This window comes from Pogona vitticeps, chromosome 5, assembly GCF_051106095.1.
Source record: "Pogona vitticeps strain Pit_001003342236 chromosome 5, PviZW2.1, whole genome shotgun sequence".
Lineage (NCBI taxonomy): Eukaryota > Metazoa > Chordata > Lepidosauria > Squamata > Agamidae > Pogona > Pogona vitticeps.
The window spans coordinates 116,066,983-116,092,309 of NC_135787.1; the positions used below are offsets into that span (position 1 = coordinate 116,066,983).

At 39.7% G+C, this 25,327-nt stretch overlaps 1 protein-coding gene across 2 annotated transcripts in view; it reads right to left on the minus strand.

The window, feature by feature from the left end:
* RELN (reelin) overlaps positions 1 to 25,327 on the minus strand; it is a 383,519-nt gene that overhangs the window by 319,770 nt on the left and 38,422 nt on the right. For both annotated transcript variants that reach the window (XM_078394334.1, XM_078394333.1), the window contains exon 2: positions 9,119 to 9,229. In XM_078394334.1, coding sequence (XP_078250460.1) covers positions 9,119 to 9,229 — 111 coding nt within the window. The remainder of the gene's footprint in view (positions 1 to 9,118; positions 9,230 to 25,327) is intronic.

Here is a 25,327-nt window from a genome sequence, read left to right on the forward strand (position 1 = left end):
CAACATGCGTAGGATTTAGAAGACTTCTGAGATCCTTCTCCTCCTACTGCAATAAAGAACAACTAATAATTAACTATGCTAAAACCAAGATTATGGTTGTTAATAGAAGGAGAATAAAGCATAAATGGTCTCTAAATGGACACCCTGTAGAGCAGGTAGCATGCTACAAATATCTCGGCTTAGTTTTTCATTCTTCTGGATCCTGGCTTACTCATGTAAACCACGCAGCAATAAGCTCCCAGAAAAATACTGTAGCACTAACAAGATTTTTTCATACTGATGGGAGCAAACATGTTCCATTGGTGATACAAATTTTTAAGGCCAGGATTATTTCACAAATGCTTTATGACTCTCAAATATTCGCCTATACTAATTTATGACCTCTGGAAATTGTTCAGACCAAATTTGCGAGAGCCATCCTTGGAGTTCCACCTTGTACTTCCAATGTGGCTCTTCGCTTAGAGGTAGGGCTGATTTCCATTAAACCATGGGCTAAAGTCCTTATGGTAAGATACTGGCTTAAACTGATTTTTTCATTAGAAGGCTTGGCCCCACTGATCCTACTAGATTCCTTTCAGTCGGAGTGGAGGAAGCATATAACTGAAGAGATCAAAAATTGGCTTTTCTCCCAGTATACTGATAGCAATGGGTCTCACAGATGCCATCAAAGTGGTGAAGTAAAGGGTATGGGATACTGAACTAAAGGACCATGTTGGCCAGTTAGGGAAGTCTGCTATTGGGATCTACGTATGGAGCTTTTACTATCTATTATCTGTAAATCTCCCAGGAGATGATGGTGGTGATGATGATGATGATGATTTATTTATTTATTTATTTATTTATTTATTTATTTATTTATTTATTTATTTATTTATTTATTTATTTATTTATTTATTTACTGGCCAGGTATGTAAACCATACCCGGAATTTAATATGGCTACCGGCCACACTTAAAAACACTACACACACACACACACACCATGAACAGAAAATTCACAAGACAATTAAGAGCAAATTCTACAAAAAACCGATTGCCTCAACTCCCAGTTGCGTCAGATGGTTGCAAATTCAGCAGTTTGATGGCACACGGAAAAAAGCTATTTTTGTGCCTCGATGTTTTAGTATACAGCGTCTTGTATCGCCGACCAGAGGGGAGAAGATTAAACAAGTTGTGACCAGGATGCCGTGGATCTGCCGCGATCTTTTCCGCTCTCTTTTTAACCCGTGCAATGTACAACTCTTCCAATGATGGCAAATCAGCTCTGATTATTTTTCCAGCAGTTCTGACAGTCCTCTGAAGCCTGTTCTTGTCCAGTTTGGTTGCCGAACCGAACCAAACAGTTATGGAAGAGCAGAGGACAGATTCAATAATGCCTCTGTAAAATTGGACAAGCAGCTCCCGAGGCAGATTGAATTTCCAAAGTTGTCGTAGGAAATACAGACGCTGGTGAGCTTTTTTAATGATGCCATTGATGTTAATTGACCATTTCAGGTCCCGAGAGAGTACAGAGCCCAGGAACCTGAACGACTCTACTACAGAGACCGTGCTGCCTAAGACGGAAAGTGGGAGTATACAAGGGGGGTGTTTTCGAAAGTCCACTACCATCTCCACCGTTTTCTGTGGGTTGAGCACTAAGCTATTACTGTTGCACCATGCCACAAGATGCTCAACTTCCCGTCTGTATGCCGACTCGTCACCGTTCTTAATAAGTCCAATGACCGTCGTATCATCTGCAAACTTTAGAATCTTAACAGAGGGATTCGTGGAAATACAATTGTTCGTATATAAGGAGAAAAGTAATGGAGAAAGTACACACCCATGGGGGGCTCCCATACTAACTGTACGGATATTAGATGTTGTCTTCCCCAGTCTCACTCAGTCTCACTCAGTCTCCCCAGTCTCACTCAGAGGAGGATTATGTACAGATGCTACTTTCTGACAATACCCCTTATATTAATAGACAAGTGGCCAAATTTTATGCTGCAGCAATGGTTATATGTGTTCAGATGTTTGGGTAGGTGATTTTAGATGGATAATATAATGCTTTTAATATAACACTGGCCAAGGTTTTAATTATACTAAGGATTTACAATGTTATTAACTGGAAAGTAGGGGTTGTTTTATCATGTTTTAATGGCAGTTCTATAATTCTGCCTGATTTTACAAAACTACAATTCTATGTATGTATTTTATACTGATTTGGTTTTACTGGTCTTTGACCGTAATAAAGTATTCATTCATTCATCCATTCATACACAATAAGAAAAAATGCCACCCTTTTCTGGAAATCAGCTACCATGCTTAAAAGCCATGGGTGATTTAGACCCATCAAATTTTAATCCAAGCAGATTACTACCATGAGATACTGGAAAAGAGATCATTCATACAATGGCATCCAGCAGTAATAAATTTTAATATATGGCTTAAATGTAATAATTCCTTGATCATTCTGGATATGATATATATTACATGAAGCTTGCATAATCTGAGCAGTTTACAGCTCCCCATCGCTGTCAGATGTGAACCACATATGGAAATAACTACTCTCTGAACAGCGGCACACAATTTCATAATTCCTAGAAACCCGCTACAATAGCTGCTTCTCTGTAATAACAATGAATTCCTGAGTAAGGAAGCTTTTAAATTTCCATCCATCTTTCCTGACTATAGAAAAGAAAGGAGTGTTCCCGACCACTCTTCTGTATTCTTCCTATTCTTGGATTTTCAAAATGATATGTTCCTTTCTTTCTTTTTTAAAGCTTTCTTAGCAGGAGGAATATCTCAGTATCAAACTTTAACAGTAAGACTTTGAAATACAATTTGTAATAATTAAACACCTGGAAACGGGCTTCATTTGCCAATAGTGCTGAACTGCAATTTAATGTGTTTATTATGTCATAAGTCAAGTTTTCTTGTTACAATATGCTCATTTCACAATGGCAATAAAAAGGGCAGTAAGTGAATGAAGTTCCAGCTCCCAGTGAAAACCATAATATTTTTAACAAAATAGGACTGTGTCCACAAAGAGAGGAAAGACTGAAAGAATTGGGCACATTTAACCTTGAGAAAAGAAAACTGAGGGGAGAATAATTTGTTGCTGTTCGGTTGTTAAGTCATGTCTGACTCTTCGTGACCCCATGGAACAGAGCACACCAGGTCCTCCAGTCTTCCACTGCCTCCCATGGTTGGGTCAAATTCATGTCGGTAGCTTCATAGACACTGTCCAACCATCTCGACCTCTGTCATCCTATTCTCCTCTTGCCTTCACTCTTTCTCAACACCAGGGTCTTTTCCAGGGAGATTTCTCTTCTCATGAGATGGCCAAAGTCATGGAGCCTCAGCTTCAGGATCTGTCCTTCCAGTGAGCACTCAGGGTTGATTTCCTTCAGAATGGATAGGTTTGATCTCCTTGCACTCCAGGAGACTCTCAAGAGCCTCCTCCAGCACCACAATTCAAAAGCATCAATTCTTTGGAGGTCAGCTTTCTTTATGGTCCAGCTCTCACTTTCATACATTGCTACTGAAAAAACCATAGCTTAGACTATGCAGACCTATGTAGATGTCTCTGCTTTTTAAGATGCTGTCTAGGTTTGTCATCGCTTTCCTCTCAAGAAGCAGGTGTCTTTTAATTTCATGGCTGTTGTCCCCATCTGCAGTGAACATGGAGCCCAAGAAAGTAAAATCTGTCACTGCCTCCATATCTTTCCCTTCTATTTGCCAGGAAGTGATGGGGCCAGTGGCCATGATCCTAGTTGATTTGATATTGAGCTTCAGACCGTTTTTGTGCTCTCCTCTTTCACCCTCATTAAGAGGTTATTTAATTCCTCCTCAGTTTCTGCCATCAGAGTGGCATCATCTGCATATGAGGTAGTTGATATTTCTTCTGGCAATCTTAATTCTGGCTTGGGATTCATCCAGTCCAGCCTTTTGCATGATGTATTCTGCATATCAATTAAATAAGTAGGGAGACAATATACCTGATAGTACTTTTCAAATACTTGAAAGGCAGAGAAGGGGCAGGATCTGTTCTCAGTCATCCCACAGTGCAGGACCTGTAATAATGGACTCAAGCTACACAAAGCCAGATTTAGGCTGAACAGCAGAAAAAGTTTCTTATATGTTAGAGCAGTACAGCATGGAACTGTCTTGGGAGATGGTGAGCACTCCAATGATAGAAGCATTCAAGAGAAAATTGGACAATCACCTGTCAGATCTACTTTGATTCCTGAATTGAGCAGGAAGTTGGACTTGATGGCCTTATAGGCCCCTTCCAACTCAATTATTCTATGATTCTATTATGTTATAATGTGTGCATAGTTCAAGTGAGATGCTCAATCATCGTTTTAATGCAGGTTTTGGGTAAACAGACTGATTGGACACAACAGCTGAAATCCATTACACCTCGGTTCTTTCCAGTCCAATAGCATAAGGAACCGATCTATAAGTTTAAAAACAAACTACACTTAGATGAAATCAATAATAAATGTGGAAAAGAACTCAGTTGGTATAAATTGTACTGTCCTCTGTAGGATATACTCTTGCATGCAAAACAGAATTATCTGAAACATAAGACAGTTCAGGGTAGAAAGAAACACAACAGTTAACAAAACAAGATGTGAACATTTGCCGACATAATTTAGCATATTCATATTTATTTATGTTTTATGTTTTCTAAACAGAAGAACTTTAGGAAGCAAGAAGCACTGATTTAATGGCACTGAGTGTGGCACATTACCAATGGCACATGAAAAATCTAAAGTCTTTAGCAAGAGATGGGGAATATCAGCTTCAAGGTACCCTACACGTTGTTGAGCCCTCTTCATAGCTACTATTTTAAAGTAAGGTCAAAGAGTGGCAAGCAGATTGTGCACTGCGGAGCCCTTCATAGAATTGCGCCGTCTGCATCAGATCGGTGAGTGGACCGTCCAGCCCCATGGGGATGGATCCTCGTTAACACCACCTGTGCAGGGATATTTGTATTCGTATACAAATACCCCCATCTCTAGTTAATTTGCAAGTATTTCTCCCCATCTGGATGCTGTAACATTATTACAAGCATACCTGTGGCAAAAGCATGTTCTGAAGAGCCCAAGAATAATATATTTTATGGTTTATGTCAAGCAAATACAATTATGCAAAACTGGCCACATTCACATGCCAGAAAAAAATATTTAAAACAAGGTTGGGGAATGTATAGCCCTCTAGATGTAGCCTGACTGTCGCTCCCATCTGCTCTAGCCGGCACAGCCGCTAGCGAGGGATCATGAGGGTTGCAGTCCGACATCACCTGAAGAATCACAAGTCCCCCAGCCCTGGTTTAATGTAATGTGTATGATCAGAAGCAACTGCAGAAAGCCTTGAGCTTGCAAACTTTTCCTTTCTCCCAGCTTTCAGGACACTTTTACTTTCACTTTTCAGATGTGCCATGTTGTCTAGCATGATTAACTCTGGTTAGCACAGACAATGATTAATTTCAAACAAGCCAACTTCAAACTGTTGTCGCTGACCTGGCTTACTAATCACAATTTTTGGTTTGGGTGACAAAGAAAGACAAATATCTCAGCTGGAAAACAGAGGTGAAGCGAACTGTTTGCATTCACAGTTGCCTATGATTCCATCTTTCTTATGCATGTGGTTTAAAATCATGTGCCAACATGGTCTGAGCAGGAAATACATTGTGGTCACCTTCCATGTTCTCTTTCAAGTTTCCTAAGTTGTTCAACTAAACCCGGTTCCCTGGTACCAAAAGGGTGATCAAATGCGGTGCACCTAATTCCAATAGCATTTATTCCTGCATAAAAGTCTGTAGGATTAAGGTCCGCTACACAATGAGTTCGGGCATTTGTTATGTAATATTTCAGTAAGCATGTATAGCCAGAATTTATGAAAATTTTCTTATGTAAAACAAACAATGTTAGAGTCCTATATCTTCTAAAGAACAGGACAGATCAACTTCAGGTTTTAAAAAGCATGTGGTAGGTAGAGTTAATATTTTCAGATTTTTTGGACTACAATTCTCCTTTCTCAGAGTTCTACCTGACAGATACCTCACAGATATCTAAATGTGGGTCACCTGGGAGAAAGATCTCAACTGGAAAGCTTTGAGGATTAGCTAAACCTACCTAGGCTCCTATTCCTGCCCAAGCTAGGAGCTTCCTTTCTGAACAGGAAACTAGGCACAGAACAGACTCATAGCATCTACAATCCCATCATCAAATAGTATTCTGATTCAAGAATCCAAATGTTTTAACTTTTAGTTTGACTGCTTCTTCCTACCGTGTTTCCCCGAAAATAAGACAAGGTCTTATATTAATTTTTGCTCCAAAAACACATTAGGGCTTATTTTCAGGGGAAGTTTTATTTTATTTTATTTTTTCATATACAACAATCTATATTTTTTCAAATACAGTCATATCTTCTTCTGGTTGCTGCACAATGGTGGAGGGAGGGCTTTCACTTAACTGGGGCTTTTTTGGGGAGTAGGGCTTATATTACGAGCATCCTGAAAAATCATACTAGGGTTTATTTTCAGGTTAGGTCTTATCAGTAGTAGTTCATGGAACACTGTTTTCAGAGGTTATGCAATATCAGGTGCACCTTTATCATTCCCATTTAATTCAACTAGCACCCAATATGCATAAACCCATCTCTGTTGGCAATCACAGCTCACTTAAGAAAGTTTATCAACCTCTCAAAAAAGTTCTTAGCTGCTAGGACAGACATGTGGTAGCCTGCCTTCACCTCTCCAAAGTTCACATCTGCAAGCTGAAACTTATCCATTAACACAGGACAAGTAGTGGTCATAGTTACATTCACAGGACCCGTATATATTACAGCAGCCAAGTGAAAGCAGATATTAGTGTTTTTGCCTGCAAAGTGTATGCAAGATCAGCATAAAACTCCTTGGCAAACTGTTGCAAATTAAGAAGTTAGTGTACATGTTTACTGTTCCATGCCCAGTCACACAATCTGGTGCATGACCGCATAAGAATAGGATAACTTCTTAACTTGCAACTATTCATATCCAGGAAGTATGTCAACCAAGTAATGCTGAAGAGCAAAACTAATAGGATTTTGGCCAATAGTTTCCTTGTTCACAATTTTCCCACTGAAAATTCTTCTTTGGTTGCTTTCCTATTTTCCCTAACAGGATTTCTAGCCAATTTCTTGAAACAACTGGATGGGAAAAGATGCATGTAAGGTAACAAGTGGAGGAAAGGTTAACATTCCTTTCCCTTCCTCTGCTTCTTATGGGCTGTAAACAAAGAATCTAACCCCAGTTAATCAACTCCATCTGTAGATAGTAAATTGATGCCTGGTTGGAGGGGCCATGTCCAACATTCAAAATGGCTTTGCAGAATGGCTTGAAGAAAGAGTTCTTAAGGATTTGTTACCTCTAATTCTCCATCAGTACTGAGCAGAAACACTGCCCCATGCACAAAGTTCCAGCCACGACTGGAACCAAATGGGTGGCAGCACTAGCTGCACAACCACGCAGACATGCAGCTTAGAGAGAAACTTGTCTGCAGCTGTGAAGTAATGCCCAGTTTGCCCTTCGGTTCCACAGGATCTAGAGCATCACTGAACAAACTGAAGGGAATTTGGGGCCAAATTTGTGCCCTTCAAACTCTCCACGGACTGCACAGAGCCAAGTAATGACAATTTTTAGTCATTTCATTTTAAAATAAGTAAACAGGGTACGCCCAGAGTTTATCACTGGGGACAGACCCCACCTGATGCAAAAGGTAGTAGCTTTCACATCCCTTTTGGGCTGCAAAAATGTGCCCTGGAGACTGCATTAGTGATTAAAACATGAGTGGGAAACACTGAAGATATTTTTGAACTACAACACATTTCTGATTGTTTGACAATGCTGATAGCGGTTGGTGATCACTAAAGCTGGGTGAGGAAGCAGGGGACCTGCTGCAGATTTAGAGAACATTGTCCTTAGTTGTACAACACTTGTGATTTTTATTTATATAGATATAGATATAGATATAGATAGATAGATAGATAGATAGATAGATAGATAGATAGATAGATAGATAGATAGAGAGAGAGAGAGAGAGAGAGAGAGAGAGAGAGAGAGAGAGAGAGAGAGAGAGAGAGAGACTGTATTTTTTGCTCCATAAGACGCACTTCCCCCCCAAATGTGGGTGGGAAAGTCCGTGCGTCTTATGGAGCGAAGGCAGCAATTTTGTCCCCGCTGGCCCCATGGGGGGGAGCATCACAAGGGTCCGGGTGAGCCTTCCAGGACCCTTGTGATGCTCCCCCTACCCCCCCACAGGGCCAGCACAGGCGAAATCGCCAGCTTCCAGGTGGGGGGAGCATCGCAAGGGTCCTAGAAGGCTTATGCAGACCCTTGTGACGCTCCTCCCACACCCGCACGGATCCAGCGCCGGCGAAATCGCCAGTTTCTGGGAGTCTTTTGAGGCACCCCAAGCTTCAAAAGACTCCCAGAAGCTGGCGATTTCAGCCCACCTGGCCCCATGGGGTGGGTGGTGGGAGCGTCGCAAGGGTCCGGGTGAGCCTTCCAGGACCCTTGCCACGCTCCCCCCACCCCCCCCACAGATCCAGCGCCGGTGAAATAGCCAGTTTCTGGGAGTCTTTTGGGGCTTGGGAAGCCTCAAAAGACTCCCAGAAGCTGGTGATTTCACCCCCCCGGCCCCGTGGGGGGCAGGGTGTCTCTAAAGGGTCCTGGAACACACCCTAGGACCCTTTGGAGGCTCACCCTGCCCCCCCCGCTGGGCCAGAGGGGGGGGGAATAATGAGCTTCTGGGACACTTTTGAGGCTTGGGAAGCTTCAGAAGGGTCCCAGAAGGTGGCGATTTTGCCCCCTCTGACCCCCGGGGGGGCAGGGTGAGCCTCCAAAGGGTCCTAGGGTGTGTTCCATAAGATGGACCTCTCCATAAGTCTCACCAATTTTTAGGAGAAGAAAACAGATTATTTTTTCCTGTTTTCTTCTCCTAAAAATTTGGTGCGTCTTATGGGGGGGAGAGAGAGAGAGATGACAAATCTTTTTGTCTAAAAAAACTTATTAAAATCTGAGCATCTGAATAATTTCATATCAGTTCGAGCATACCATAAAAGTAATTCTAAAAAATAAGCTGGACTTACCAAATCCAAAAGCACTGGACCCGCCAATACTCTGTGAAGCTTGAACACTTGTAGATGTATAAAGCCCTGTGACCAGTAGGCCATCAAAAAAGGTACTTGTTGAAATAGTCACTGAAATAAATAAACAGAAAGATGAATAAATATATAAATAGATAAATAGATGTAAAACATTCTTAGTTCTAAGAGAAAGAGTTAACCTCTAACCTTATTGACTACAATTTCTCACCAGCACAAACATGTACTGCATATATTTTGGATAACAGTATTCGAGGTTTATGTCGTAATATGCATAATTCAGGCGGCCACTGACTGCACTTTTTCTGCAATAGCCTACAAATCAACAAGCAGCTTTAGTAACATTTACAAGGAATGCCATACTTTAGGTAGTTTGGCATGTATCATAGTATAGACAAAATGTGTCTTCCGCATACGGTACTGTGTCCTATAACGATACACCATGAACATACTGAAACAGATGATTTTACAAAAACGGTGCACAGACATCTGGAAAACTGATTGGATCACAATGCTTGGATATGTGCTTATTAAAGTATGTGGCATCCACAATTCTATAAATAACATTGATATACGTGGTAGAAAACCAGTGTTCACAACTTATCACACAAACACAAAAGCTGTCTTCAGTGTTGCACAACAAAATGGAGATGATATGAAAGGGTTACTTCCAGAATTAATTTCAAGGAGATTATAGTCAAACATTGAGTAAAATCCTCTTGGTATAACTTTGTGTGGCATAACCCAGGGCAAATACTGGATGCATTTGATTTAAAGTAATTAAAAGCTCCCCACCCCACTCCTTTAGGCTCCCTAAGGTTCCCTTTTGTCCCACGAACCTCTGGATATGGGAGAAGGGAAGCTTTTAATAGTAAAAAAAGCTACAGCTGGATCATCACCAGCAGTCTTGATGTTGCCAGTGGCAATCCAATAGCACTTTTTAAAAAAAAATATTAAAGGCTCCCTCCTTGTTGTAGGCTCCCAAAAGGAGCCCTAGGGAGCCTCAGAATGCAAAGGGGAGGAAAATATGAAGCTTTTAATTATTTTAAATTCTTATTTATTTAACTTAAATTTAAATAAAATTTATTTATTTAAATTAAATGCTTCCAGTGCCCCATCCATATTACATCAGTACAAGGTTATGTGACAATATTTTGCCCATTGTCAATGAATACCAGAATATATATCCTGCCAAACATAAATGAGATCATTAGGGTATATATGTTCAGAGAAACACAGAATCCCTGGAATACTGTAAAAGCATTCATATAAAACAGAGAATTCCCCCTCCATGCCCTGCTCAGAGCTTTGATAGCAAGAAACACACAGTGTTTCAGATGCAAGTTTTAGAAATCTTATATAGTTCTGATTTCTCTTTTTATATCTGTACTGCAGTCACGCCATAGCAAGACAACCATCTCTGTTAGCAGTTGTTTACATTATTCTTCATCTTTAATGAATCGTAAATAATTGTTATCCTTAATTATCTTTCTACCATGAAGTGGACACACATTGAGCATTACAGGAGCAGGATTTCAAAGTAACAGTGGAAAGGTCACTCATCTCAATCTGCTTCTGAAAGGCAATATTTGACAAGAAAGCTACTAACCTTGTTTTGATTTTAAAAAACTCTTCCCAATATGTAAATTTAAAATGTTACATTATCAGTAAAGAAATGATTTAACACACATACCAGGCTGGTAGCAGAATAGCACTGCATGTAAAAAGATCCATAATGTGGCACATTTCAGATATATTTCGCACAGCAGCTTTAATATACAGTACATTAGAGTCCTGAGCAGCTAAATCTTATTCATTTATGTCAGATAAAATGAAAAGACAGACCTAATCCACTCGACATATTTTAAAGCATTTTCTGGCATATGGGCATCTGGTACTCTTTTTGTAACATTCATTAACTGGAAAAAAATAGCAGGACTATTAAGAAGTTGGTGTCAATTTGAACAACAAAATCAAGCATATCTTTTAGCTATTCTGTTTGTCAAACTGCTTGGGCTTCGTGCTGATTTGGATGCTGGAAAGCTTCTAGACACACATGGAATGTAGCAAATACAGTTAAGAGAATAATTTCAATTAGCAGTGTGTAAATTTGTTGCCTGAAGAATTCTGGTAACTGTAATCCAAAAACACCAATCCATGCACCTCTGATTTCAGTCTTGGTGGCATGGATTTTGATGTGGATCCTAAGCATGTTTGCCAAGAAGCAAGTTCATCTATTTAAGTGAAACACAGAATAAAACTAGACATTATGAAGAAGTCCAACTCCATGCTTTCCCCATGGACAGGAGCCTGGGGGAACTTGAAGGAAATCCCTTCCTGCCAATACTGCAAATATCCTCCAGACAGTTATAAATAATTCCCTTCTATTACCTTATCTGACTGAAACAATGGTAATATGGAATTGCCTGTTGTAGAGCCATTCCTACTTCTAATTAAGTATGCTCAGAACTACTGCATGTTATTCAAATGAAGAAAAAATGTGTAAGGCTTTTCTTTACAGTACTAAATATTTTTTCTGAATAAAGAAAACACCAAGGACCATGGCCTCAGCCTACTTTACTCTCATCAATGTAACAAAAAGAAGCTGTTCCATGTCTACGTTGTGATGCTAACTGATGCAATTTCTTAGAGATGAAAGAGACCAACAGATCTATACAGTACCATGACTTTTTTTTAAACCATAACACATAACGTTTCATCAGATGAAAGCATATTTCAATATTATCCTGTATTTTATTTTTAATTCTGAACATACAAAAACAGTGTCTTAGGAAGATAAACGTTGTCTAGCTTTGCTTTCAGATCTTTGTAAACAGGAAGAAGCAAGACACTCAAAGAGAGGCAAGTGCTTCCTTGATGGGTAGAACCTACAGAAGCCCTGCCTCAAAAAGCAAGAGTATACCTACAGCTACACAAGAGAGATGAACCACAGAGGTTCACTGGGCCAACACATGAAGTGGGTAGCAGGGCACTGTAAGGAATGCAATTCTTTGGACTGGTAAGAACTACAGTACGCCCAGATGCACGGCATAACAATTGGATGCTTTCGACATGCTGCCACTCAGCTGATTGCTGGCATGCTGCCAAAAGCTGATGGCAGGCGGCCCAGAAGGCAAGCAGTAGGAGCTAGCAGCTGGGGTCCCTGATCTGATTCCTTTCCCCCAAAGCATGGGGAGAGCAATGTAAGAAAGTGGCTGGGATAGCTGTCTCACAGGAAATAGGTTGCAAGTCTTTCCACATGGCTGCGAAGATTGTCTGGGACATCAAACAGCAAATTGAGCAGGTGTATCACGGGTACTAGGGGTGTCTCAGGAACTGAGTCATGACAAGATTAAAAAGTGACACAGCATACCTTTTATCATTGCCATCTTTTCCTTTTCTCCTTCTCCCACAGTTCAGCTATTTTAGTACCACAGGATTATCTGTGGAACTTACTTACTTCCCCTTTAATGATCTCTTTTTGTGATATGCTATTAGAAAGACAGACCCTTATTTATTGATTTATTGATATAGGGACATAGAAACCAGTAAAAATTGCAAGAGGTAAAACAGACAATTAGTAAACAACATAAAAACAATTGATAAACATAAAACAGCAGCTTAGAACAACAGGAAAAGACAGTTTAAGAACAACTAGCTTGCTGTTGTTTTATAAACATTAAAAACAAGTTAAAACTGAAAAGTATTTAAAAGTAAGAATACATAAATATACTGGAAGAAAAAAAAATCAGGCATCCCTAAGGAAGAAGGGCATTCCATAAAATGCCCACTCCGTGTCTCTTCCAGTTTTATTTCTTGCATGACAGTTTTCCTCCATGGAGGTTAAAGATGGTACAAATCAGGAAGGGGAACCTCTTTCCGGTACGCTAGTCTGGCCCGTGTGGTTCTCCAACTCAGTCCACAAAGACCTGTGGGCCAGGCATGGCCTCTCTGAGCTAAACCACCACTCATTCCCTTTGTTCCATTAATCTTGATGGCAACGGTTTTCAACCTTTTGAACTTTGGAGGCTTTGGACTTCATTTCCCAGAAGTCCCACCAGGAAGATAAATTGCCAGAGGTTCTGGGAGACAAAGTCCAGTATCCAGAAGTCCAAAGGTTGAGAACTGCTGTTTTATTACATTTTAATGGTGTGCCAATACGTGGTGCTTTGTCTGAATGGGTTTCATTTATTTTCTGAGTCTATTCCTGGTCTTCCTGCTCCTCTTTTACATTTCCAGTGCATGTTGCAAGAAATTTCATAGATTTCTGCAAGTCTTAGTTTCTTCTTGCAGCCTCAAATGCTGCCTCAGACTTCATTACTTTCTGGACCTGCTCTTTACTTATTGGGTTTATATTGTCTTTCCACATCTGCTCTCTTGGATGTTAGTGATGTAACCCCTATGGTGCTCCCACTGGGTCACGTATAAATAATAGTAAGCTTCATTATCTAATAATTCTGCTGAGTGCGTGTGGTTTTTTAGACACTATATAACTTGCCTGAGCGTAACAGTATTGGCAGATCTCACCTACCATACAATTTTGGCTCTATAATGCGCCTCCTGTTGAAGAGGACTCAAAAGCTAGAGCCTGTTTGTGAGATTAAAGTATCACCTATCCTTGTTTTCTGATTCAGCACAAGGATCACACAGTTGTTTTCTGTTACATTTAGAGAGACAGGCATGCTTGTCTGGGAATAGGCTCCACAATTTTAGAGGGTACAGTATATTGCCTAAGAAAATTATTGTGAGTGTTAATTTTCCTTAGCCGCAGCGAGTTACGCAAACCCTGCACAAGTACCAATAGGTTTCTGGTCACAGTCTAGGCAGAATTATATGGTTTGTTGCAATCTATTCTCTTACAAAATGTGGGCGAATTTTTATTGCATAGTACACAAGATCTATATTTAAGGTAATTGTGATGACTGGCAACTGCCAACAAATTTAGAATCTTTCTGCCTTTTTATGAAGCCAATAAAATACTAGAAAAAATAAACAAGTATATACACCCTTTGTTTCAAATGAATTACTAGATTTGGATTCCCTCAGACAAAACTCCTGCTCCATGCTATCAAGAAGAAAAAGCACAGTATAAATAACCCCTGTCCTGTCTTTATAATCTTTGTTTCCAGTGGACTTGTTCATACTTTTCTTCTTAGAACAGCATCTAGATTTCATATTTGACATTGTTGCATAATAACTGGCTCCTACTCTTATTTTCTTTTTTCACAAAGGACAATACTTTCACACACTACAGAGAATTGCTGTTATGCATTTTTTAAATACAAACATTGAATTAAACAACTTGAAAGAGTAGGATATGCTGTTGAAAAATATCTCTCTGTGCTGGCTGACTTCTGAGCGGGCAGTGCATGCCACCAATGTGATGCTATATACCCTTTGTAGGCAAAATGAGACTACCAAGAAGCCAGAGTGTGGTTACCAGAACACTCACAATGCCCCAATGTTTGCAGAAGTACACAAAAACATTAGTGGAGGGGGAAGCAGAACCAAAAGGACAAAAAAGGCACCTCAAAAGTACAGTGAGGACTGAATAACCTCAGCGGATGCTATTTGTTTCAGGGAAGATGCTCTTTGCATTAAGGGAAGAAAATTTGTACTGGGACACACAGCAAAGCCTTCTTTGACAGCAGTGGTTCCGAATCCTGGGTCTTCAGTCCAGATGTTCGCTGGGTTCTAACATCATAGGATAGACAGAGAGAGGAAAAGGCTTCCTATATACTTTACATTTGTCTATATTGCCATTTGGGAGGGACGTGGTGGCGCTGCGGGCTAAACTGCAGAAGCCTGTGCTGCAGGGTCAGAAGACCAAGCATTCGTAAGATCGAATCCACGCAACGGAGTGAGCTCCTGTCGCTTGTCCCAGCTCCCGCCAACCTAGCGGTTCAAAAGCATGCAAATGCAAGTAGATAAATAGGGACCACTTTGGTGGGAAGGTAACAGCGTTACGTGTCTAAGTCGCACTGGCCATGTGACCACGGAAGATTGTCTTCGGACAAAAACGCTGGCTCTATGGCTTGGAAACGGGGATGAGCACCGCCCCCTAGAGTCGAATACAACTGGACAAAAATTGTCAAGGGGAACCTTTACCTTTTTATATTGCCATTTGCCATTTTCATGACCACTTCCTCACTTTGGAAGGAACCTTAAAGAGCACTTCATAAGTTCTGTTGTTGTTCAAACCAAGCTAAATAATTTTGATCATTACTGAACTCGCCATCTGATTGCTCATCCTAGTAAAAAGACATTTACAAAAGAGGACACAGATCACTTCCAGTGAGGTCACTGATAAAACCCAGTTCTCACAGCATTCCAGTGTAAGTATGATTATTCCTAAAAGTCAGATTCAGATTGTTTTTTTCCACTGGTTTCCAGTATAACAGAAGGTTTCTCATCCTATGAATGCTAACTTTATTCAGAATTTTTTTATTCTACCTACTTGACTCATTCTACATTTTCAAAGAACTCTAAAAGGTGAAGTGAAAGAAAAGGTGGTGTCATTGGCTGAATCAGGACACCGTGCATATTTTTATATGTGCGTAATAATTATATATTCAATAATGCCTTCCAATAATTTACATTGGTTTATATCATACATATCAAAATAGCAGAGTCCATCGTAGGCAATTTTTTCATGATATTATTATCTCCAGATCTCGTTCTTTTTAGGACATCTCCAACTTGGGTCAAAAAGGGCTCCCATTTCATGCTTTTAGTTTAGCACTGATCTGGTGAAGCAGTCATCAGGTAAAGTGAAGGAAAAGATGGTATAAATGGCAGAATCTCTGGTGGTAGATAAGAGGAGTATAAGAAAATTCTCACCCTAGTTTGACTGGTTGTTATTTAGGCAGAAGGAAGTGACCACTACCAAGGGCTCCCATCATAAGTTTTCAGTTCTGTCATAATGTTTTTAAGACATAAAATAAAGGTAAAGGTTCCCCTTGACAATTTAGTCAGTCGTGTTCGACTCTAGGGGGCGGTGCTCATCCCTGTTTCCAAGCCGTAGAGCCAGCGTTTGTCCGAAGACAGTTTCTATTGTCACGTGGCCAGCGTGGCTATACACGGAAGGCTGTTTACCTTCCCACTGAGGTGGTACTTATTTATCTACTCGCATTTACATGCTTTCGAACTGCTAGGTTGGCGAGGAGCTGGGACAAAGTGACGGGAGCTCACTCCGTCGCGTGGATTCGATCTTACGACTGCTGGTCTTCTGACCCTGCAGCACACAAAGGCTTCTGCGGTTTAGCCCGCAGCGCCACCACATCCCTTCATACTTCTCTACAAAAAAAAGAGATTCCTTTTAGGGGTTTCTTTGAGCCTTTGCACAGATTTTTAAGCCAGTTCATAAAGAGACAGCAATTTCTTGAAAGAGAAGTGGAATTTTATAAATACATGTTGATGGAAATCCATATGACCCATGCTCAAGTGGCACCATATGGCACCAGCTTCTACAAAGCAGGGAGGAAGAAATCACTTTGTGTGGATAAGCCCTGATATAAAATATTAGTGGTTTTGATATACTGATCCTTGTTATAGTCTGTCAGGATGTACGGATGCATTTCTGAACATCCATTTTTAAACCATGATTGAAGTGAACGATGAATCCTGAAATTATTCTAACAAATGAAACAAAATATCAAACTTCTTGTTACTACAATTATTATTTTTTTACTAATGCAATGCAGAGAGAGTAGCAGAAATGCACAGAACTTGCTGTCTTAAGTCTAGTCTTATTGCTCATGCTCTTCAGACTCATGTGTAGCTGGCTGCTTGATACCCATACATGAAAATTTCATACTGCTAGCACTGCTCCAAATAAATTATTTAAAGGATATGAATATGAGTATTGTGTTTAGATTTTCGGCATTGTTTTGCAAATCCCCTTTATTCTTTGGCGCTCATAAGATAAATCACATCTGTAAATATAACAAACAACAGTATTCTAAACATACACCTACCTACTCTACTAAAGATAAAATACTCTTTGTCTGCTGGGAATTTATTACAAAAGCTTGCAAGACTTATTTTTAGATTAGAAAAGGATTCAGGATGTATTGACCCCAGCTTAGAAATGTTCTCACCAAATAAATTAAGAAAAGGGAATCAATAACTTTTCTAATGATATGAGAAATTAAAGGAACATCTATGCATCACTATACTGATGCTTAATATTGTATTGCTAATTTGAGCTGAAAAGGAACACATCTTGAAGTTACAACATTAAAAGTAAACACCATTATTTCCTCGTTGACAAATCAACACAAATTTCCTCCTCCATATAAACAAACTAAGGACATATTTATTTTACAAGAAATCATCATGTTACAGATTAATATGTTGAGCACTGAGGGCTGTATAAAATATATATACCAAAATACAGAAAAGCAATGATTTCTGGCCAGTGTTTTTTAAGAACTTGGAGAGTTACTACAAAGTTACTGTGTAGAAGTAAATTGATCTCATTAGGAATTCATTGTTAAAAAGTGTTAATGGCAGACAAGAAGCAAAATCAGAAGAAGATAGAAATGGGTAAAATTCCTAAATGTATCTTTTCAGCAACTGTCACACAAAGATAAAAAGAACTATTAGAACTATCAAAGCAAAGAAATAGAGAGGGGGGGGCGAAAAACCACAAGAAAGCTCTTCTGTAAGATCCAAGAAATCAAAGAGAAAGTTAAATCTAAGTCAGAGACACTGAAAGTTCAACAAGGCAATATACTGAATGACCAGGATAAACTAAACAGAAGATGAAAGCAATACAGTATACAAAAGAACTATGCAGAAGAGATGCAAGGACAACAGATTCCTTTGGAGACATGTGTGATGAAGAATCTTAGAAAGTGAAGTTAATCTCAAAGCACCTGGAAGAGACAATCACTAGAAGAAAACAATACAGTATAACAAAACTATTTCAAGGAACAGAAATCTATCAAAATCCTAACAAGAATATGCCAAAAATATAGAATACAGAGCAATAGAACAACAGACTGAAAATATTCAAAATATACCTCAGTCCCCCAAAAAAGAAGACACCAAAGAATACAGTAATAAGACTATCACATTAATCTTCCATGCAAACAAGCAATGCTCAAGGTTTTGCAACAAGGAGTTTTACTGTATATGGAGCAAGAAATACCTTACATTCAAGCAGGATTCAGAAAAGGAAAAAAAAAGCAGAGATTTTGTCAAATGTACCATTGACAACTGGACAAATTAATCTCAGAAGAAAAATGTTTTATAGACTGCAGCAAACTTTCACCAATGTGGAGCACAAAAAGCTATAGCTTGTTCTCAAAGAAAAGACCATGCCACAACATTTGATTGTCCTGATCCATTATCTATAGTCTAGACAAAAAAGCTACTATTAGGACTGAATAGGGAAAAACAGAATGGTTTCCAACAAGCAAAGTTGTCAAACAAGGTGCATTTGATCTGTTTATTCTATATGCAGAATGTAGCATTTAGAAAGTTAGATTAAATTCTGATAAGGAAGAGTGAAAATGAGTACAAGAAACCAATACAGTGGTGCCCCACTTAACACTTACCCAGTTTGACGATGAATCCACTTCATGATGAAGTTTTTGTGATCGCTTTTGCGATCACAAAATGATGTTTTAATGGGCAAAAATTGCTTTACAAGGATCAGTTCCCTGCTTTGGGAACAGATTCCTCGCATTACGACGATCAAAACAGGTGAACATCGGGTTTTCAAAATGGCCACCGGCTGCTCAAAATGGCTCCCCGCTGTGTTCAGGAAGGAATTTTTCGCTGCACAGGCATGGAAAATGGCTGCCCTATGGAGAATCTTTGCTGGATGCTGAGGTATTTAGCCCATTGGAACGCATTGAACCGGTTTCCAATGCATTTCAATGGGCTTTTTTATTTCGCTTGACGAGGATTTCGCTCTACAGCGATTTCGCTGGAACGCATTATCCTCGTCAAGCGAGGCACCACTGTACTTTAAGATAAGTAGATGACACCATATTAGTCACAGAAGGGTGCAATAACTTCAAATAATTACTGTATTAACTTAGGTGAGGAGAAAAGCACAAAAAAGCAAGACTGTGGTTGGATATCAAGAAAGCAAAGCTCGTGACTGCAGATGAATTATGTAAACTTAATGATGGCAATAAAGAAACTGAAATTGTCAAAGATTTTCTATAGCTTGGGTCAATCATCAATGTAAATGAAGGCAGCAATCAAGAAATACGAAGAAGACTGAGACTCAGAAGGGCAAGTATGAAACTAGAAACAATCTTTAAGTGTGAAGCTGTGTCACTGGAGACCAAGTCAAAATCATCCACTCTGCACTATAACATTCCCTGCTACTATGTATGGATGTGAAAGCTGAACAATGAAGAAAGTTAATGGAACCAAAATAATTATCTGATATGCAGTATTGGAGGACAGGTTTATGGAACCCACGGACTAACAGAAAGACAAATACGTGGATGCTAGATAAACTCAAACCCAATCACTTTCTGAAAACAAGAATGACTAAATGGAGGTTACTGAACATTTGGCACACCAAGGCAAGATTCACTGGAAAAGACAAGAATGCTGGGAAAAATTGAAGGCAGCAGGAAAAGAGGAAGACCAAATATGAGATGGATTGATTCAATAAAGGAAGCCCCAGCCTTAAGCTTGCAAGAGCTGAGAAGGACTGTAAATCATTGGAGATCACTAATTCATGAGGTCCCTGTAAAGCCACTTGATAACAAGGAACTCGTGGTACAGTGGTTTAACTGCTGTACTGCAGCCAAAACTGTGCTCAAGACCCAGTGTTCAGTCCCAGGTAGCCAGCTCAAGGTTGACTTAGCAATCTGTTCTTCTGAGGTCAGTAAAATGAGTACTCAGCTCGCTGGGTGTGTGTGTGTGTAGCCTGATTAATTAATTTGTAAACTGGCCAGAGAGTACTTGAAGTGCTATGAACAAAACTTAGAGCATTAGTATATGGTATACAAAATATCAACATCAATTATACAATATATTAGAGAAGAAGATCCTTTTACGAAATTCTGGTAGCCACCAGGGAGTATCAATTACCTTGATTTCCGGGAAAGATTTACAACAGAGAACTAACATACAGATAAGAGAACATTAGCATGTGGAATTGAATAATATTGTAAGTAAATATTATCCATATTACCTAATACAGTGGTGCCTCGCACAACGAGCGCCCGTAGAGCGATGAATTCGCTCTACGGTGACGCTTTTGCGATCGCTAATGCGATCGCAGAGCGATGCCCCCAATGGGCGAAAATCGCAGAGTGAAGGTCGGTAAGCGGTTCGCTTACCGACCTTCGCTTTGCGACCCGCCGATCAGCTGTTCCGCGGCTTCAAAATGGATGCCGGAACAGCCAAAATGGCTGCACGCAGCGTTTTCGCACCCTCCTCTCGCTTACCAAGGCCGCGAAAATGCTGTGGCCGGCCATTTCGGCTGTTCTGGCGGCCATTTTGGACCCGCCAGACAGCTGATCGCAACCATTTTCGCGCCCTCATTCAGCGAGGAGAGGGCGCGAAAATGGCTGCCGGCCATCGGAGAAACATCGCTGAACGGTGAGTACAGCAGCCGACTGGAACGCATTAAACAGTGTTTAATGCGTTCCAATGGGCTTTTCTGCCCCGCTCAGCGATGTTTCACACAGCGAGGGTTAATCCAAGGCACCACTGTAGTGGGGAGACCTCACCAAAATGAGGTCTATTATTATAGTGTTTGAAAACCATTTTAGGTTAATGAATGTTCCTGTTTTAAGCACCTTGGAGGTCCAAGGGATATCTTCTGAAGAAGTAAAAAAAAAAACCCATGAAACAAGCTTAGTGGACAATTATTTATGCTCTGAGGTCGTCAACCACCCCCAGGATCCAAGACCTTGACCACATATGTGAATTGACTTTTTATTTAACACTTCCAGACTCTAGACTTTGATTTTTTTATGAGTAGAGACACTGGACTGCACATATGTATTTGCATTGGAGAACTTGATTATATAATTTACTTGCTTAGTATTAGACAGAACATTGTTAATATATATTGTTTGACGGTTTTATATAGTTGTTGATGTTAATATTTTTGTATATCACATACTAATGCTCTACGTTTTGTTCAGCTGAAATACGGAGCTTCCTGTGCATGCTTAGTCAACTGCAAATGCTTGACTTTCCATAACCCATGACCAAAAATGAAACTCCCCATCCCAGGCCATTTCTTAACTTTCAGAAGAGTTTTCTTCTGGTGGCACAGAGGGCTGCTTTGGACAGAAGAAAAGGAACCTACTCCACAAGTATCTTAAAATTCACACAATATACAAGTCAATGTTAGGATTCTGTACACCACATGGTTGCTGCAACTCATGCTAATAATTTAAATTCAGGCATCTAGAACAGATATTCTCAACCTTTTTTGGCCATGCCCCTTTTAGGAGCTCTTCTCAGGTTCTGGGGTCCTCTGTCAAACAAGGATACAACCTGAACAGATGAACAGAAAAACAGACTAGAAAAAAATTCAGTCTGTGGCCCTTTTCAAATGTACCGAGGCTCCCCAGGGGGCCATACAATCCCCACTGAGAATGTCTGGTCAATAATATCTGAACAATTTTATTACTATTACAATTTTATTATTTTTTTAAAAAATCCTGTTACTGAATTAAATTAATGCCATTAGCCCTGATACATGAGAAGTGTTGAACTCAACTCTCAGGCAACATTTAGTCCTTGGCTGGAGATGCCAGAGAACTAAACCTGCAGCCTTACAGAAATAAGAGCTACAGACCACTGAGGACATAATTTAAAATAATTTACTTAAAATGGGTAAATTCCTAAAGACAGAATTTCTACTAACTAAACAATAGATTCTTGCTCTATAGAGATTTTCCACTGCTCTGTGGCTCCATATCTGAAGCTGTCACAGCAAATCACAAAAGAAACCCAGAGAAGAATGAAATAGTGGTTGGCAGACTCTATGACCTGAAAGGATTGGGTTCACCAGTCACCGACGGATTCGACCTTGTCTGGTTACACAGATCACATTGTGTTGGAGTGATTCTGGATTCAGTCTAAAGTCTCATGTAACAGGAGTCACACTTTCCTCCACCACTGCCGTCTGACAGCTTAAAGTTATTCCAGAGTACAGCCTGGCAATCATCCTGTATGTGATCATAAGTGAGTAGGTATATCTATGTACTGTGTGCTCTAAAGCTTATGCATGTTCGAGAAGGCTGAGGGGGGTGCAAAGTTAAGAGTGACTACATCACCCAAAAGGGCATGCATCACCAAAAGGAGGGCAAAACACTAATCTGGAAAAAAAATATCAATAAGTATGCATAAATAGATAAGTTGAAACAATTTTCTTCCAATTAAAACAGTGCTATATGTCTGCTGTGTCAGGTTTCCATGTCATGTAAACTGTGGATCGGGAACTACAAAAACCCTGATCGTCTATGCTTCTTTATCTTTAAATGAGACTTGGACTGAGTAGTGCTTTAAATGGGAGACATCTTGAAGACAGCCCTATTTTGGGGGACGGGGCTATCCTTCCTGAAAGAAGACAAGTAACTAGGCAATGCAGGATGCAGACCCCATCTCCTGACAAGATAGATCACTGGAGACACATTTAATGTATGCTTTTATGTTTTAGACCAGTGGTTTCCAAACATTTAGGCATCATACCTCTTTTTTATTTTTTTGAAAAATCCATCATGTCTTCCCACCTCTTCTTTACCATCATCCCACTGCATTTAAAATAATAACTTAAAAATAAACACATTAAAAAAATTAAATCAAAATTTACCACAAATAATTTTTCTTGACAAATCCCAAATTCTACTGATAACATCTTTCAAAGAAGCTTCCTTAAACTGACAAATAAGTTTTTCTTTATGAAACTCTAACATTTCTCATCATCCTTTGGCATATCACCATGCTCTTGTAACCAGTTATTCTAGATACCAAAAAAAGTGCTGTTTAGGTTTTTATGAAAATCTGAATGTCTCAGGATATTTGAATGCAACCATCTTCCTCTACAGGAATGTATTCTATAGCTAACTACTGGTCCACCTTAAGGCAATATAGATTTCCACAACAGCTGAAACTGCACTGTTGCAATAAACCAGATAGCTAAATAAACAGATGCATCCCCATTTGTAACACATCACCAAGTTGCAGCACTTTTTTTCTATGTTTTGATCTGCATAAATGGATGTACTGTGCTGGGATTGAGAATGTGGTCACGTGACAGAAACACTTCACTCCCAGCCCTCCCTTTTATTTATTTATTTTTAAATATGTTTATGCACATTTGCAGATATGCAATTTTAATCACATGTTTTAGAAAAGGAATAGCACATCCACATGTGTACACGGAGGAATGAAGAAAAATACAGTGATTCAAAGACATAGCAGCAGTAGCCAAGGTAGGAGGGCCAGGGACATGAAAGGAAAAAGGGGTGGTCCTGTGCTGTCCAAAACTGTGGTGTATCTGTAACATCTGGAGCAGGTAAGAACCAGATTGGGTTCCATTTTGAATCACAGTATGTCTTGGTGTCATGTCTATGATCTGAATCACTGCAGGAGTGTGGTTTTGGTTGACTGACTTCAACTGACTGACTCACTTTAACTCCCCCAGGTTTCAGCCAGAATCCATTTTTTGCACCACCTGAAGATGCTGGAAACTGAACTTTGTCAGGACACCCATCTATCAGGAGGCAAAGGGTCTGCTTTACACATCAGATATTTGTTCACAAAAATTAAAGGAAGCAAATAGTTCAGTCTCTTTTTTACCCCAGAACTTGGAAAAATTACTTTTTTTGAATGAAGGCTCCAGAGTTCTGGCTGTTTCTACTGCCTTTTTTTTGGGGGGGGGGTATTAATTGTGAGGGTTTCTCCTTTACTTCAGGTGGATCTGTGTCCTTATCCAGCTTGAACATCTCTACTAAAGACTCCTTTTCAAAACCTAAACATTTAACATTTATTTCTGGAATTCTAGGAAACTGTTTATGTCAACCTTAACATTCGACAGCTTGTCACTTCCAACGGGGTATGGAACAGGTTCTTCTCTAGGGGCACAAATGGGTTAACAAAACTATACTCCCAGTGTCCACATATGTCCATGGCATTCACATCCATCAATGTTGCCTTGGTGATATTTGCAACAGGGGCATCTGTTCATCAGGCTGGATTCTGCTTCCTGACAGTTCATCTCCTGGGTCCAGAACATTCCAGAGTCATGAGCTACCAGCCTCTCCATCCCATGTGCAATCAACTTTTTCTCTTTTCTCTCTACCTGTACTTTAGCACTTTCTTTTCATATCTTTCTACTCCAATCTTGACCCTCCTTTTCTCCTTTTCCTTATCCTCTTCTTCTCCTGCCTCCACTGTCCTTTTCTCTGATGCTACTTCCTTACATACCTTCTCCCACCACTTCTCTTCTTGTGCTTCTCCTAATGGGCCAATCGCTTCCCTTCCTGTTCCTGCCCTTCTGTCTTCTCATCTCCTATACCATGTCTTCTATGACATCATACATCACCCTTTTCTCTCTTTTCCTGGGCTAGGGGTCTTCTCTGTCCCTAACACCCTATCTGTGTCTGTCTTCCCCTCAGGGTTTCTTTCCCTCTTTTCCTGTAGAATGGAGAGTGCTCAGGCAGAGATGCTTTCAGATCCTGCCCTGAGCTCACATTCCTCCAGTTTTTACTACATTCTTTTGTTTTATAACCATTTTTATATAGCTATCATTTATGGCTTTGATATATTTTGATAAAAAGTATTTTTTTTAAAAAAATATTATAATCAATTAAAATGAATCTATTTTACTATGTGATTTGTACTGCAATACAAGTTCTTGCAAATGTATCCCATGTTTAAACATATTTTATAATGAATTATATTGCAGTCAAGACATATGAAATTATTATTAAGACATGATCACATCAAATCTTTTTGATTCCAGTCTGGGATAAATGGCCATATGAACTGGCTCTCGATTTCTCTGAAGCTTGTTTGCAAAGTTAACTGCAGAAATCTATAGTTTTACTGGCTGTTGGATAAAGAATGATGTGCTGGCTCAGCTGGAATGCTGATTCTGTAGTTCATTGTTTTATGCATACAGTCTGGCTGACAGAAAACTCTTCCAAACCCCAAAGGATACAATTAGTATGAAGAAGTACATTGCATGACAGAAGG